We start from the raw sequence: 17,349 nt of genomic DNA on the forward strand, positions 1-17,349 counted from the left end.
CCCTAGTGCTATTTTTTTGTTTCAGAAAACAATTGTGCCACCCAGGAAATACCTGGTTTAAAGTCAGTGGCGCGTTGTTCAGATGCTCTTTTAAGGGCGCATGCATAATGTTGCTTGTGCACACTTTGCTTCTCTCATCTACCTAGGCACTTGGGAAATTATTTGAACAGCTGATACAGCGGTAATAAGTTGTACTTTTAAATCAATGCATCTGCAAACACCGTGCAGCAAACACATATTGTCTTGACACAGACATTGTGTCAAAGCCCATAACTTTTAGGATTGATGAGTATTTGATCGTGAGAAAACATTGTTTTACCGCGAGCGAGTGTTAAAAAGATTGAATGAATGCGGGCGCGGGGGTGTATGTGTAAAAGAATGAATGAATGCGGGGGCGCGTGTGTGTATGTGTAAAATAATGAATGAAAGCGGGCGCGCGTGTGTGCGTCGATCTGTTTAAACACACGTAAACTAAACACGTAACGCATAATACAGTCCATGGCAATGTATATTAACGGGGGGACACATGCATATTAGCAACACAAGTCGATAATGATAATGCATACAATACTGGTAAGAAACGATGTTGGTTACTGTATTGCGGATATCATTAAATAGAACCAGAGTTACCGCATATCATTTGTGTGTTAAGTTTTCTCTGCCGAAATTTATTTGAGGACTCAGTGTTTCTGAAGTTGTGGAAGAAAACGCTATTCCATGTGTGAATTAGCCCATATTATTTGGGCATAAACAAAGCCATTTGAAGTTTGAAATTCATGTCGTCATGCATCTGTCTCATCGGAGACTGCAAACGCGCTGTCAAAATATCAACTCCTCAGATGCAAATGCGCTCATTGCTCTTAAAGGGGATGGGAGATGGCGCTCTCATTGGTCTATTGCACGTTACGCCCAAACCACACCTACGGGTAATTAGGCTACCTCAGACCAACCCTTTTCAGATTAGCGCCGGGCTCAAGAGTCAATCATGCGCCGGAAATATAGCAACATCGCCATAGAACCGCCCACAAAGCTACTTGCGCATTGCGCTTCTCACTTGCGCTTCAGACCGTTAAAATAGGCCCCCTAGTGTCATACAGTCTCTCCCCTGAGCTAGCTGCAAAAGCCTGAACTGTGTAATCTAAGATGTAAACAATAAGTACCCCACATCACCTCCAGACTCCATCCGTAACTTGTAAACAAAATAAGACAATCAGTTATTTAACGGAAAATTCAGCATGTCTTATTCATGAAGGTGCAAAGTACACAGAATTTGCGCATTCCCACCGGAGGGTGCGGGTCGGTTCGGTGCGTCTTGGTGGAGTAGTGAAGGTTCGGATCGGCGCAGCTCAGTTATGGCTCACGTTTCCACCGCCGACAGTACCCTAATGGTGGGGGGGGGGGGGGGGGGTTAAACTGGATTGCGATAGCCGCGGCAGCTACGTTAGCGTTGTGACCTCATAGCTGCCGGACACAGTGTAGTCTGCTAATAAATCCAAGGAAAAAGAAGAACACGCACAATGTACAAAGAGCAACAATGTAGGACGTCCAAGGCGGACGGCAAACTTTTGTACAACATTTCCTTAAATAAACGAAGCCTTCGCCGTTGTCCAGAAATAACGTGTTAACGTGATAACGTGTTTGTTTATTATCCCCATGACTCTGGTCATGATGCGCTTTCAAAAGAGGACCAGGCTTTTTAGCGCAGGTAGAAACGAGTACATTCTCAGTTGATCCAGGTCGTTTTCTTGCTTTTTTGCATAAATGCAATATGTATTACTAACCTACAGCGGGCATGCCTCCACCAATATCCTCTTCATCCTTGATTAAAATGGTGTCTGTGGTCTGCTGCTTCCCACATAAAGGGAACACACATAAGACAAATTCTTTCATTAGCACAGAATAGTTGTTGTCAATCCCCGCTAACGACAGATTGAATCATGAAGGTGGGTGCTTTTCATGGGTGTGTGCTGGAGTTGTAGCAGAGGAAGCCTCCCTTTTGGATGTTGAATGAGAAGATGATTTCCAACCTGCACAGTCAGCTCCTCGTGGCGGACCAGCTGCTCGCCGCACTCAAGGCCCTTGTCCACGCTGTGGTCTGCAGACAGCGAGTTCTTGGCCTCCCGTTTGGACGCGGTAAAGAGTGTGTCATATCCGTCGAGCGCCAGTGGGCCCTCCCCTTTTCCATAGACGCTCAGGATCCTCAGCTCCTCGCTGTGACTGGACATGTGGGAGGAGCCAGGGGCGTAAAGACTCTCTGAGGTGGTGTCGCGCGGTGTGCTGCGGTTTCCAAAGACATCGCAGTGTTCTGAAGAGAGGGGGGAAAAATGACAGAAAGTGACTGTTTTGCCGAAAAGGAGACAAGAAAGAAACTATTTAAATCTATGTAACATTGACACAGAGGGTTCAAAATGTGTACTAGTGCAGACACAGATTCAGAGTTTGGGAGCCCCCCTCCCTCAACTCAAAGCTCAAGCGGTTGACCAGGTGGAGGACACTGAACGAACACCAGCGCAAAATGATCTGAACATGACATGCAAGACAAGCACAATTATTCTATTCTGTCAATAAGCGACAACGTGTCATTCCCTGCTGATCAGCTAAAATTTATACTTTTGAATGAATTGATCTTTGAGATTATAAAGCAGAAAAAAAAAATCTGACTGGAAACTTATGCAACTACCAAGTTTGACTCGTGTTTCATAAAGGCTCTCTTCTTGATGCTTTTCAAAAGAGCACCGGGTAGAATCTAGCAGTCAGCCTAGAATCACATCCAAGACCATTCAAAGAGCAGGAAATGGGATTAACATCATTATTCATTTTTTGAATCATCAACTTTTCCAATTACTTCAAATGTAACAACTAATAGTGCCCCCTGAACCGTCTTGTTATCCGGCTATCACAGCCGGGACACAAGTAACTCACCATCTCCCTGTGGTTTAGTCTGTGGTTTGCAGATGTTGGCTCGAGCCAGGGTAAAACGACTTGCCGCACACGATGCATTTGATCTCGTTTGAAGCCGCAAAGAAAACAGCTCACTCCTCATCACCTTCATCCTCTTCCTCAGCGATTGGTTTTCTTTCAGGCTCCGAGTTATTTGTAATCGAAGGGTAGCCGAGCCTTCCGAGAACAGTTGGCTAATTTCAGATACGGCAGCTTTCGCAAGTATGTCCATTATGGACGAAAGCTGTTCTTCCAAAGTTGGTCCGCACGGTGACATGTTTATTAACATACTTTACTCTGTTGTGGATAAAGACCCAACAAAATACGAGCGGTCGAGAAGGACTAAGTTTGAAAGATTAAGGCTTTATTACCACTTGCATATGGTAACAACAAAACCTGAAATGGTTTACAAAGAACTCCTGAACATCCATCAGTTATCGACTTAGCATTTAAAGTAACTCCGTTTACATTTAAATACTATTTTGCTATTTTCGCCTATTTCAAGAAGTGCTGTTATTCCCGTGCCACGAAGGGCAGGAGCAGGCTGTCATTTGTTGTTTGCTACGTTAGCCTCTTTAGCAAACCGGGTTGAAAACAAACATTTACATTGAATTGCATGCCCAACAATACCATGCAATGCATAAATTGGTGACCAGATTAAAGCAGAAATGTAATTAAGTGTTTAGGAGCATTCAAAATCGACATTAACGACCAACGTGGTACCAATGCAAAGAATATACAACTCAACTAATTTACTACGGGCGCAGCCATCTTTGTTTCTGCGCGTCATCCGGTAAACCGTGTAAACCCAACCCCCTCGGGAACAGTGCATACTTTCGCAATCCACCGGGGCTCAGCGACCAAGCCTGGTATTGCAGCTGTTTAAGCGGGCTGTAGACGGGTCCGTCGATTCAAGGTGCCCGGAGGTAGTTATCTCCGTTCACTCCAATACAAGTGGGGAACAGGAATGTGTCTCCGCAAAAAATGTCTGTATATCAATCAAAGGCTCATCATTTTCTCTATACCATGTACTAATTTTTCTTTTCAAAACGCCACCTCAAGCGTTTTATTAGCCGTTTTATTTATTTATTATTTTGCAGGAGAAGGAGGGACCGCTGAAAGGAGTCGGAGTGAGACAAATGTTGTTTCGGCCTGGCATCCGAAAGGGCTCGGCTTTGACGTTGGCGTTGAAGGACGTTGATTGTTTTGAGGCATATCGCTGAGGGATCTTGGGTTATATATATACATATCTATATACATATACATATATATATATATATACATATATAATATATATATATACATATTATATATATATATATATATATATATATAAACAAATTATTACAAAAAATTGCGTTGAAAAACATATTTTTTAATTCGTTTAATTATTATCTTGAAATTGAATTGAAATTTAACAAGAAGTAATTACTAACTGAACGTTAAAAAGTATTTTCTGCTCTATCTACATGGTTTAACAACTTTCTCCTCCTCGACTGTATACAGCGCGCAGGCTATCATACTCCGCATACTCCGAGAACCAGCGCCACTTAAATGCCTTGAATATGTACTACAGCGTTTATAGGGATAGATGCGTTTTTGCCGTCATTACGGTGAAATTCCTAAAACGCTGCCAACAGAGAGGAAAATATCGTTTTCACCCGTTTAGATGGGGCCTCAGGACACCGGTCAGCCTAGGGGGCCTGCTCTGATCCAAGTGGCCCCTAGCAGAGGATCAGGGGGTGTTATGAATGACAAAGGGAATCCCCTGGAACAGGGCCCCCCATTAACTCTGCTTTTTACCATACTGGTATGGATTTTTTTTCCTTAAAGCCTCAATAATTTTCTCTCAAATAGTGAACACTGTTAATTTGTCATGAATAGGCTACTTTAGTATCATCTTGACTCGATTTTTGTTTTTTTAATCACTGTCTCGGTTTGCTTTTGATAATAATCCGGAAGCCTGTCGGCAAAATTAATCCACAAGAAGAAGAACAGAACTCAGCCGAGTGAATGACCGTTGCTGAAAGAGACTGCTGCTGTTCCCCGGAGTTGCTTTCCCAGTGGCTCGTGAGGAGGCGTCGCCATCTTCGGAACATCCCTGAGAATTGAAGGCAAAAGCACTTCAACCACCACACACATTGGTATCTTGATAATCTCCTTAAAGAAGATTACCCCTGAGGTATTATTTTTTTCCGTAGGAAATGTATATTACCTTACCTGTACCTCCCGGGGGCAATCGGGATGATGTCGCGGATGGGCCGGCCGAAGACAAACTTCGCCGGGGCTAGCTTTGTGTCAGGGTCCGGTGTATTACGGTATTGGAGTATCGCCCTCTGCACAGCGTCGGTGTCGAGTTCGCCCTTCGGGCCTGTATTGTCAATGATGAGCCGCTTCATCGTCTTCACCCCGATCTCTGCTGGGCAATTGCTGTGGGGGAAGGCCACCGATGAGAGGCGGTGGTGCACGCCCCATCTGCGAAGGAAAGACATTGGTCTCGGCGGAGGTGAACTCTGGTCCCCCGTCCGATGCAAGCTCTTCCGGAGTCCCGTACGTGGCAAAGGCACGGCGTAGGTGGAATATGAGGTCTGTGGCGCCACCCGTCGACCTCGAGATGATTGGCCAATTCGAGTAGCGGTCAACTATCACAAGATAGTGTACACCCCTGTGCATGAAAAAGTCTGAACACACAGCCTGGAAGGGGTAGATGGCCATGACAGTCGGCGGCGGCGCGGGCTGAGAGGGTGCCATCCGGTGGCAATGTTCACAGTTATTCTGAGTGGCGCAGATGTCAGCCGACATGCCTGACCAGAACACAGATGATTCCGCGCGGGCGGTCATCATGGAGACGCCTTGGTGGGCAGCATGCAGGGCGCTCAGACCTTCGCCACGGAGTGAGGGTGGTATGACTACCCTATCCTTGCACAGGACCACCCCATCAGCTGATGTGATGTCCTCGCGGTACTGATGGAAGCCACGAATCGCCACCGGCATCCCAGCCCTTGACTCGCGGAAGCTGTCTGCTGCCTTCTCCTCAACGGTGCGCATATCGACGCTGCTGCTCATGGCCTCCCTGACGTGGTCCCATGTCACGGACTGCAGTGATTCAAGCCCCGCAGCGCACCAGGCCAGGTCGCCCTCCTCAACATCATCGGCCACCGGCCCTGCCCACCGTATGAGAGACAGCACATCAGCGTGTGCGCTGGGTGAGAGGTGGGTCACCATGGCGGCATTGTCGTCTGGAAGATCCATGGGCGACGGGCACGGTGCGCCGACCGGCCTGCGCGACAAGGCATCTGCAGCACTGTTCTTCATTCCGGGGACATGTATGTTGCGCAAACGATAGCGCAGGGTCTTCTCCTTGAGGTTCCTGAGACAGGGGTTGGGTATGTCGTTGAGTGCTCTGTCGCCAAGGAGTTTAAGTAATGGCTTGTGGTCGACTGTCACAATCAGGTCCCTGCAGCCCAACACGCAGTAGAGCGCTTTGTCCAAGGCGTCAGCGACTGCGAGCGCCTCGCCCTCTACAGGCGCGTATCTGGGGGGCATGTATTGAATGTGCTCTGAGCGTATAGTCCAAATAAGTGTCTCCGTAGAGCAGGGGTCTCAAACTCAAATTACCTGGGGGCCACTGGAGGAAGAGCTTGGCTGAGGTTGGGCCACAAGTACTCAAGTATTTCTTAAAAAGGGTGTTTAGTATAAAAAAAAAAAAAACTGTTCCAATTTTCTCAATATTTATTATTAACAGTTCATCAACAGTTCAACATTCTCAAAGTGCATAAACAGAACATAAATAAATTCCTCTGAATTATTATTATTTTTTTTTAATTTAGAAAACAACTGTTCCAACCTTCACAGTATTTATTATTACATAACAGTTCCTCAACCGACATTTATTATTATTATTATTAAATTTGTATTGCAATGTAAACAATCTCAAAGTGCATGAACAGTAATTATAAACATAAATTTCTCTGGAATTTTTTTTAATTTTAATTGTACCTTTTTTACCCAGGGAAGTAAGAACAAGTCTCTTTTTTAAGTGAACATTGAACAGTTCTTCAGAACATAGGACTCTCTTGTCTACTTTTTGCAGCCAGAGACCTGACAGTGCTCCTCCACACCCTCCTCTTTCAATTTTTTTTGCACAAGTGCAACAAGTCCATTCTTCCTCCCTGTCATTGAAGGCGCTCCGTCTGTAGTTATCCCAGCCAACCTTTTCCATTACAGACCAGCATCCGAGAGGGCATCACACAGCTGGCGGAATATCTCCGGAAGTGCTTGGAGGAAAGGTGATTCGAATTCTAAAAATGCTTAGGAAAGGAGCCTCAATGCTTTCTTTAACCCTCCTTTAGCAAAGGTTCCTCATGAGCTTCCTTTACGAAAGGAGATAGTGGCGAAGTCACGCCTCTTCCGGTAGAGCTCATGGGACCTATGAGATCGAAAAATATGAATGGGTGTCAATGGAGAGAAAATAATTATTTTCTGGTCCCAGTCTTTATATGCCCTGGATTACACATATGTTGTTTGTGGATTTAAATGATAATTTTTCATGCAAAGAAAACTAAAAATGTTCGTGAAGAAGTTTGATAATTTTAGGTTTTACGTGAGGCCGCATTGTGAACTACAGCTCTTCGCTGCTCTCGACGCATATGATATAGGCCTACGTCACCACACCCGCACTTGGAACTCGGCACCGTGGTGCCGAGTTCGTAATATGTAAGCCGTAATATCAGGGACGCGGGAAGTCAGTCCGAGTGGGGGGTGCTGAGAGAGAGTCTATATAATGACGTCATAATAAATGCTGCGCAACATCCAATGTTTACAGAGACGATATGACGGGTGACGTCACATTTAGGGCTCCGCGGCCTACTGGTGTGTAAAAATACTAACTCTGCCAACTAGCCACTGTTATTCGAAATCGTTAGCAAGTAAACAATGTGGAAATTAGAGTAAACTCGGCTGATACTGTGCTAAATTGCACACACTAACAACATGCCGACAAGCTGTTGCGGTCCGGGATTATACACAGCGTTATAACAAGGATTCAGGAGGTTATTTCTAAAGGTTTACAAAATAAAGTGACAGTAAACGAAAGCCTACATTTTCATCCAGACTTACGAGTTGTCTGATATTAGGAAGGTGACGATTTCTCCGTCAAGTGAACCGTCCGTCCGTCTTTGCTCTTTTTTTGCCAACCAGTTTTCGTGCGGGATTCCAGAATTAAAACGATAACATTCAACGTGTCTATTAATATGGCCAGCAACATTTTACACCAGTTTTAGAATGTTTTTCACTACAACAGATGTTGAACACCAATATGCTTATGTATAATCAGCATAGTAGGCCTAGAGCTATGGACAGGTCACATACGGAATGCAGGGAATTGGAAGGCTTGTGTTTTGATTGCGAAGTTTTGCCTTCTTGGTGCCAAAAAATCGGAAAATACTTATTTTCTGCGACACATTGCACTTGTAACAAGCTTGACTTTTCGAATTTTCCCGTCGCGCACACAGCATTGTTCTGGGTTGTGCGTCACTACGTCAGCCACAATGTCCTAAATACAATTAAATGCTAATATGATAAATATAAAAAAAAGGGTGGATGTCAATAATTTCATGAATAATGATGTTGTATGATAACAATTCTACTCAAAAAAAAAAAAGTATTGATTTGTTCAGAAAACGTTCTCACTTGCAGTTACAGCCAGGGACCGCCAGGGGGGGTGCTGCAGCACCCTAAGCACCCCCACTTCCCGCGTCCCTGCGTAATATGTAATAGGCCATTCGTAATATGTAAGCCGAGATAAACCTTCTGCCTTTGTCAACCATACTCGTTCTTTCAAGGATAAATCTCTCTGCAGCCATTGATTAAGCTGTTTCTTTGTCTTTTCACCAATCAAATTAAAGTTTACAGAGCATCTCTCCTCCTCGTTATTCATTATATTAATCCCTAGAGGTAATCTTATCTTTGATTGGTATGTTACAAACCTGGGAGGTGTCGCTTTCTCTAAGGGAAAAAAGTTCACACTTCTTCAGATACAAGCAGAGTCCAGAACTTGTGGAAAGTAATTATATTGTTTTGATAGAAATTGGCACTTGGAAAGAAGTTGTGTAGAAAAAATGAATAGGTAGACAGAGGCAGGGCAGCCCAGAATTTTTTTTTGCCAAAACCAAATTTCTCAATAGTTTGAAATATAAAGTTATGTTCTACTGTGTCAAAAGCTTTATAGAAGTCCAAGAAAAAGATAAAGCTATCATCAGGACATAAAAATGATAAATCAATTATATCTAAGACAAGCCAAATATTGTTTGAGACATGTATTTTTCTCACGAATCCCTGATTGGACTTCATCAATAAAAAAACATTTTTTAATCTATTTTCAATTGAGGCAAACATTTTGTAGCCAGGGTTTACTAATGAAATAGGTCGCCAATTATCTATAAACAGTGGATCCTTTTTAGGCTTGGGGATTAACGTAATTAAGCCTTGGGTCAGTGAAGGAGGTAAATAACCTTTTTCAACACTTTCTAATATTACTTCAAGTAGAAAAAGAGCTAAATCTTGTGTAAAAGCCTGAAAAAACTCTGCAGAGAGGCCATCAACTCCAGGAGATTTGTTAGTTTTACAATGTTCAACTGCAAATGTGATTTCCTGCAAGGTTATATGTTAAAGGCACCCAGTGCAACTTTCGAGGCTTAAAAATAAACATTCAATTTCTAGTCTTTTTTACACGTAGTAAGTTTCAATAACTCCATACCATTACATACCGACATTTAAGCAGCAAAGATGAGACGTCGTTGTGTGGTGAGAACTGATACAAAATCGATAACAACAATGCCGCCATTTTCTTTATTTTTTGTAACCTACAATAAATAAAGCAGGCTTCCAGTCAATGGAAAAATGGCTTCTCCCCACCGGCGATTGTTGTTGTTTACGATTTTCTATCAGTTCTCACCACACAACGACGTCTCATCTTTGCTCCTTGAATGTCGATATGTAATGGTATGGAGTTATTGAAACTTACTACGTGTAAAAAAGACTAGAAATTGAATGTTTATTTTTCATTGAATGTTTACATAAAGTTGCACTGGGTGCCTTTAAGGAACAGGGCGAGGGGACCCAAGCGCTGGACACAGGGAGACAGAGACGGGGAAAAAGGAAACAGGGTTTATTGGGACACGGGGTAGGAGACAAGCTGGGGCGAAGCAGTCAGGCAGGCGAGGGTTCGGCAACAGGGAGTCAGTCAGACAGGCAAAGACTCAGCGACAGGTGGGTAGTCGGGCGGCCGGCAGGGGTTCGGCGACGGTTAGGCAGAGTAACGGACGGAGAACGAAGGGAGAGGGGAGAGGGTTATCAAGAGAACGGGAACCCTGAACTGGGTCTAGAGAATGCTGGTAGGACCGATGCGAACTGGGTAGTTGTAAACGACGAACTGGCGCCGGTTGGATGGAGATCTCCGACTGAAGTAGAAAGTGGAGATTGATGATTGAAAACAGGTGTGACGGAAGAATTAGATACAGTGGCGTCAAGTGGCCAATAGATGGGGGTGTTGGACCGCATAGCAGGACGCGGCGTGTCATTATAGGGTCAGTGCAAAATTTCCTATCATCTTGAGGGATTGGATTGGTGTGACATAAGAGGGTTCAAGAAAGTAGTGGCTGATTAATGTCAAAAAATAAGTGATTCATCATCATTTTAAAATTAATATTTGGTTGTCCGAAGTGTCCAAAAAATAAGCGATTCATCACACAGAAATCAATTATTTACAACGATAAAAGAAAAGTGAATGAAAAGTTGGAAAGCGTCTATAATCGTGAATAAAAAATAACTACAGCAGACAAATTTAAACAAAAACAGGATAGAGGCGTGAATTAAAAGGTCCCATTGCCCGTTTCAAAGCACCCCATTGCCTCTGTGCTTGAGTATGTGCCAACGCAAATTGCTAGGGTCACTGAGGCTGGCGTTGCACCTTCAGGGCTTCTCGCCGGAGTGAGTTCTCATGTGGTCCTTCAGGGTGGAATCCCGAGTGAAGCACTTCACGCATTGGTTACACCTGTAGGGCTTCTCCCCGGAGTGAGTCCTCACGTGTCTCTTCAGGTGACCGCTCTGATTGAAGCACTTCACGCATTGGTTACACCTGTAGGGCTTCTCCCCGGAGTGAGTCCTCATGTGGATCTTCAGGTGAGAGCTCGAAATGAAGCGCTTCACGCATTGGTTACACCTGTAGGATTTCTCCCTGGAGTGAGTCCTCATGTGGATCTTCAGGTGAGAGCTCGAAATGAAGCGCTTCATGCATTGGTCACACCTGTAGGGCTTCTCCTCGGAGTGAGTCCTCATGTGGACCGTCAGGTTGGAACTCCTCATGAATCGCTTCAAGCATTGGTTGCACCTGTAGGGCTTCTCCCTGGAGTGAGTCGTCATGTGCCTCTTCAGGTGAGAGCTCCTATAGTAGCACTTCACGCATTGATCACACCTGTAGGGCTTCTCCCCGGAGTGAGTCCTCATGTGGCTCTTCAGGTAAGAGCTCGAAATGAAGCGCTTCATGCATTGGTCACACCTGTAGGGCTTCTCCCTGGAATGAGTCGCCATGTGCCTCGTCAGGTGAGAGCTCCTATAGTAGCACTTCACGCATTGATCACACCTGTAGGGCTTCTCCCCGGAGTGAGTCCTCCTCATGTGGCTCTTCAGGCTGTCTTTCAGTTTGAAGCGCTCCGTGCAGTGGTCGCACCCGTACGGCTTCTCGCCGGTGTGGATACGCCTGGGGATGACCTTATTGGTTTTGTCAGCGGGCCGGTCCTTGCCGCGGCCCCGATGCCGAGTCAGCTCCTTACGGTGGACCAGCTGCTCGCCGCGCTCCAGGCTCTTTGCCACGCTGTGTTCCGCAGACAGCGAGTTCAGAGTCTCCAGTTTGAACACGGTGAAGATGTTGTCATGGCCGTCCACCGCCAGTGGGTCCTCCCCTTTTCCGTGGACACTCAGGATCCTCAGCTCCCTGTCATGACTTGACATGTGGGAGGAGCCAGGAGCGTCCACATGCAGACTATCCAAGGTGACGCTGGGTTGTGTGCTGCAGTCTCCAAAGTCATCGCAGTCTTCTGCAGAGGGAATAAAGGCAGAAAGTAATTGTCAGACCTGCAAACTCCTCAGAGGAAAAAAGGTGACATTGTCACGGGGGGATTTTTTTTTGATTGTAATATACAAATGACAAAAATAAACATTTCGAATAGTATGCGCTGTGGCAAGCACATGGTTTGCATGTGTTACTTCGAAGGCAAAAAAAATCTAAAATACAAGAAAACACAAAAACCTACATTCAACCAGTGGGGTATGGCCCCTGTCTCTCTGAGGAGGTAGGTACCTCCAGGTACCCCCTCCATGCCAGGGCGCCCTGAATTTATGTTTATTAACAGCTCCTCCACCGGGGTCAAGACAATTTGAGGGCCAGATCCAGTCTGCCGACTGTCGGCCTTTTCACGATTGGCTTAAAAAAAATGGCTTATTTAAATTTATACCAATACGATGGTGGGAAAAGCTTACCAGTTTGTATGTTTTTTATACTTCATTTTTATACTTGATCCGCTGACCGCTTGGAAGCCATCGGAGTACATATTTTTTTAGAAGAAAGGGGTTATGTGGTAGGATCTTTAAGAATGCTTAACTGGGATATTTATATATTCATGGCTCAAATATTAAGGATCATGCTTTTGACGTGTAACCAACGCATTTACGCGGTCAGCGATCCGATGCCAGGCTTTGGTTCTCCGGGCTGCAGAGGCTTTAGCGTTCCCTTTTCTTGTGACAATGTCCTTCTACTCGTCATAGCTCTCCAGGAGAACCTGAAGTTCCATTTCTTTGAAATAAGCGGCCCGTTTCGCCATTTCGATCAGGGTTTCCATGATCCATACATCACGTCTTTTTAGGTTTGGCGTGGACACGCACAACCCTGTGTTAACCAACCCTGAGTTGATTGAACTAATGCATAACCGCTGCTGTGGAACCGAAAACTCTGGGTTAGTCACTCGGCACAGGGTAAATCAACCTAGAGTTCAGCATTAACTCAGTGTTTGTTAAACCTCCGTTCGTGTAACACCCCTCTGGACGAGTGTTTTGAAGCTCTCTTGCGTTGTATTGCGCGGATGCGGATGCGCATGCGCGGTAGCCAGGCGACCGTCTCATCCAATGGCGAGCTCAGTTGGCGCTGTGTGCATCAGGATTCCGATTGGCCCAGAGAAATGTCAATTATAAGAAAGATTCTGAAGCAAGTGCTGAGATTCCGATTGGCCCAGAGAAATGTAAATTATAAGAATGATCCAATAATTTTTCACAATTCTGGACCCCCCCCCCCCCCCCCCCCCCCCCCAAAAAAAAAACTCTCCGGTTCTACACGATTCACGTGAATGACCAAATTGACTAAGAAAACAGTGATTGTCGCCAAAAAGCGACAAGTTTGCAGCTTTGAATTGTACTAATTGTACTAAATTAATAATTTGCACAAAGGGATACAGTATGTATCCATTTGAGACGTAGCACCGCTACGTCTCCCCCTTTTAAAGATGTGGGGAGGGCATGAAGACAAAACCCAGACGATCTGTTGTTTTCCATCCCCTGTTTTACCAATACTGTAGTTATATTGGGAATCAGAGCTGATCTGAGCATTCCTGACACCTGTCTGCTATGAAGAAGATGTAAATCATTCTACTATAAACTGTATAAGTAGTCCTTGTGTTTTAGCAGGGCTCTGGTCATGATGCACTTTCAAAAGAGGACCAGGCTTTTAAGTGCAAGCATAATTAGTAGAAGTAACCACACAGAGATAACCATGGCAACCGGTCAAACGAATTTTCTTTTTACGATCATTCTGCACTCGCATCCGCCGTGTTGATGAACAAATAAACCCCCTGTGTGCAATGTGTATTACTAACCTACAGCGGGCATGCCTCCACCAATATCCTCTTCATCCTTGGTTAAAATGGTGTCTGGGGTCTGCTGCTTTCCACAGAAAGAAGGAAACACACACAAGACATAATCTTTCATTAGCACAAAATAGTTCAATAGTCAATCCAAAAATAGTCAATCCCCGCTAACGACACATTGAATCATAAAGGTGGGTGCTTTCTATGGGTGTGTGTTGGAGTTGTAGCAGAGGAAGCCTCTCTTTTGGATGGTGAATGAGAAGATGATTTCCAACCTGCACGGTCAGCTCCTCGCAGTGGACCAGCCGTTCGCCGCGCTCCAGGCTCTTGACCACGCGGTGTTCCGTGGACAGCGAGCTCGGAGCCTCCTGTTTGGACGCGGTGAAGAGGGCGTCATGGCCGTGCAGCGCCAGTGGGCCCTCCCCTTTTCCGTGGACGCTCAGGATCCTCAGCTCCTCGCTGTGACTGGACATGTGGGAGGAGCCAGGGGCGTCCACATGCAGACCATCTGAGGTGGGGCCGCGCTGTGTACTGCGGTCTCCACAGTCATCGCAGTCTTCTGCAGAGGGGAAAAAAAGATTAAAAGTAATTGTTTCGATACAATATTTGCACAAAAGGAGACAATGTGCATTTGTACACTTGAACTAAACTATTTAGAAATATCTTTATGTAACATTGACACAGGTATAATTGTGTACTGCAAACACAGATTCAGAGTTTGAGAGGGATGTCTCCTCCTACCAACTCCTCCCTAGAGCTCCCTCAAAGCCCAAGCGGGTGACCAGGTTGAGGACACTGATCGAACACCAGTGCAAAATCACATGTGCACAACATGACATGCAAGATGGGCACACTTATTATAGTTTACAATAACAAACGACAACGTGTCATAGCCTGTAGGCTGATCAGCTAACATTTTTACGTTTTGAATTTAATGATGTTTGAGATTATTTGTTTATTCAACCTTTATTTAACCAGACAGAAATCACATTGAGGCATCTATTTTACAAGTGAGCACTGGCCAAGGTAGCAGCACACAATTAACATAAGACAGACAAAGGTAATCAATAGGGACATAAAACAAAGTCAGAAATTAAAAACAGGCGCAGACCATTTGAATTGTTTGGTTGAGATACGACTTCAACAACTCAGTAAGTGAAATGAAAGCGGTACGTTTGAGTGATCTCTGAATTTCATTCCCAGCAACTGGTGCATTATAAGTAAAAGCAGTCTTTCCAAATTCTGTCTCTATCAGTGGAACATGTTATTGAATATACCTACTCGAACGCAGATTATACTCCTGTCTATTGAATGTGAAAGACTAATTATGTGATAAGAATGATAAACCAGCTCACGTGGCATCTGTCTTGAAACCCGTCTGGGCTCCTGACTGTTTCCATCTTAGAAATGCAACGTTTCACCAGGGCTCTGGTCATGTTTTGCAAAAGAGCATCAGGCTTTTTAGGGCAGGCAGAATCTAGCAGTCAGCCTAGAATCTATGGGTGCTGTAAGATTTGTGGAATTTCCAACCGCCTTGTGCTTTAGGCCTGATGACGAGGATGAGGAATACATTACATCCAAGACAATTCAAAGACAGGAAATGGGATTAACGTCATTATTAACTTGGAATCATGATTATTAAAACTTTTTCCAATTGCTACAAATGTAGAAAATAATAGTGCCCCCTGAACCGTCTTGCTTTCCACCCATCACAGCCGGGACACAACTCACCATTTCCCAGTGGTTTAGTCTGTGGTTTGCAGACGATGGCTCGAGCCAGGGCAAAATGTCTGGCTGCACACGATGCATTTGATCTCGTTTGAAGCCGCAAAGAAAATATCTTACTCCTCATCACCTTCATCCTCCTCCTCAGCGCTTGGTTTTCTTTCATGCTCCGAGTTAATTGCAAGCGAATCGTAGCCGAGCCTTCCAAGAACAGTTGGCTAATCTCAGATACAGCACCTTTCGCAAGTAAATCCATTATGGACGAAAGCTGTTCTTCCAAAGTTGGGCCGCACGGTGACATGTTTATTAACAAATGGATACTGTGGTGGATAAAACCCCACAATAGAATACAAAATACGAGCGGTCAAAAAGGACTTCCCTTTCCTATGGAGATGACCCGGAAGTGCTTGGAGTAAAAGGTGTTTCGAATTCTAAAAATGCTTAGGAAGGGGCCTTTCTTTAACCCTCCTTTAGCAAAGATTCCCCATGAGCTTCCTTTGCGAAAGGAGATAGTGGTATCCCATAATTCTTTACGGCGGCAACATTGAAAGCAACATGCCACTGACGAAGCTTACCGACACTACCCGAAGACGCACGAGAGACGCGGTAAAGCAGAAGAATAGAAGAGAAGAAAATACAATTGATAATAATGGATGCCAATTCCAGAAACATAATTATTTTAATATAAATGAATTCATTTATTACTGGTTAGTAAGTACGGTGGCGCATTGCAGTCACATCACAAAAAAAATCAGGTTATCTCCTAATTATGACATAAAGATCTCATAATTACGAGAAAGTATCTCGTAATTACGAGATAATTATCTCGTAATTATGAGAAAGATAAAGACCTCGTAATTATGAGATATTTTCATCGTAATTATGACATAAAGATCTCTAATTATATTTTCTCATAATTACGAGATCTTTATTTCATAATTACGAGATAACCAGATTTTTTTTTTTGTGATGTGAATGCAATGCGCCACCGTAAGTAAGCACATAGAATACGCCATAAGAAAATAAAATGTCAACTTCACATTTAAGCAAGACTACTGGGGGCAGTTAATTTCAACATCAACATAAATTAAGCCTCTTTTTTTTCACATGTGAATTGGAATTCAAGTGGCCTAAAATATTCCCGTCGGCCAAGTCAGACCTAAGTGATTCTCACCGTTGGCGTCAAGCTGAATGAAAAAATTTAGTGTCACACTAGAGACGCTAGTGGTCGGCAATACCAGCCGTCGGGCAATAACGTCTCTTCGGAAAAGTGGAGTCGAATTAATTTTAAACAGTGCTGTTCGAAAGGAAGCACCTTTCCATCTCTCCTTGACCCGATGACGTTGTCCACAAAGGTTAAGGAAAGAAGGCATAAACGTTAGGAGATTTGACTATTCGTAGAGGCAGGGCCGGCCCTGACCAATTTGGCGCCCTGGGCAAGATTTTTGCTGGCGCCCCCTACCCCTTTGGATCGCACAGTAAATTCGACTACCAATGTTCATAAACTCAGAGAAGCTACAAAGCTTTCTCTTTGAGACTCTTTGATTTTAGATAGAAGATTAAACACACAAAGCATATTACAAACCAAGTAACAAGCAATGAATCAAAAACACAATATGGTATGCACAAATACTGCAGACGTTAGAACTTCTGCAGAAAAAAGTCTTGCAAAACAAGTCACAATGAACCATTCATACAACAAGGTATGCAAGAAATACTGCAAAGAAATGCATGATGTTTACTAAAGGCATTCATAAGCACAATAATAGAT

At 44.3% G+C, this 17,349-nt stretch overlaps 1 protein-coding gene and 1 pseudogene across 15 annotated transcripts in view; both read right to left on the reverse strand.

Annotated features, from left to right (window-relative positions):
* LOC132460961 (zinc finger protein 878-like) overlaps positions 1-17,349 on the reverse strand; it is a 58,265-nt gene that overhangs the window by 1,832 nt on the left and 39,084 nt on the right. For 8 of the 15 annotated variants that reach the window (XM_060055941.1, XM_060055944.1, XM_060055937.1 and 5 more), the window contains 3 exons: positions 13,863-13,927; positions 2,028-2,305; positions 1,782-1,848 (listed from right to left, as the gene is read on the reverse strand). In XM_060055941.1, coding sequence (XP_059911924.1) covers positions 1,782-1,848; positions 2,028-2,305; positions 13,863-13,927 — 410 coding nt within the window. Of the gene's footprint in view, positions 1-1,781; positions 1,849-2,027; positions 2,306-13,862; positions 13,928-14,128; positions 14,413-17,349 lie in introns of all 15 variants that reach the window. The other 7 variants (XM_060055940.1, XM_060055942.1, XM_060055933.1 and 4 more) reach the window with 5 other exon arrangements.
* Positions 10,730-16,310, reverse strand: LOC132460966 (zinc finger protein 665-like; annotated as a pseudogene).

This window comes from Gadus macrocephalus, chromosome 7, assembly GCF_031168955.1.
Source record: "Gadus macrocephalus chromosome 7, ASM3116895v1".
NCBI lineage: Eukaryota > Metazoa > Chordata > Actinopteri > Gadiformes > Gadidae > Gadus > Gadus macrocephalus.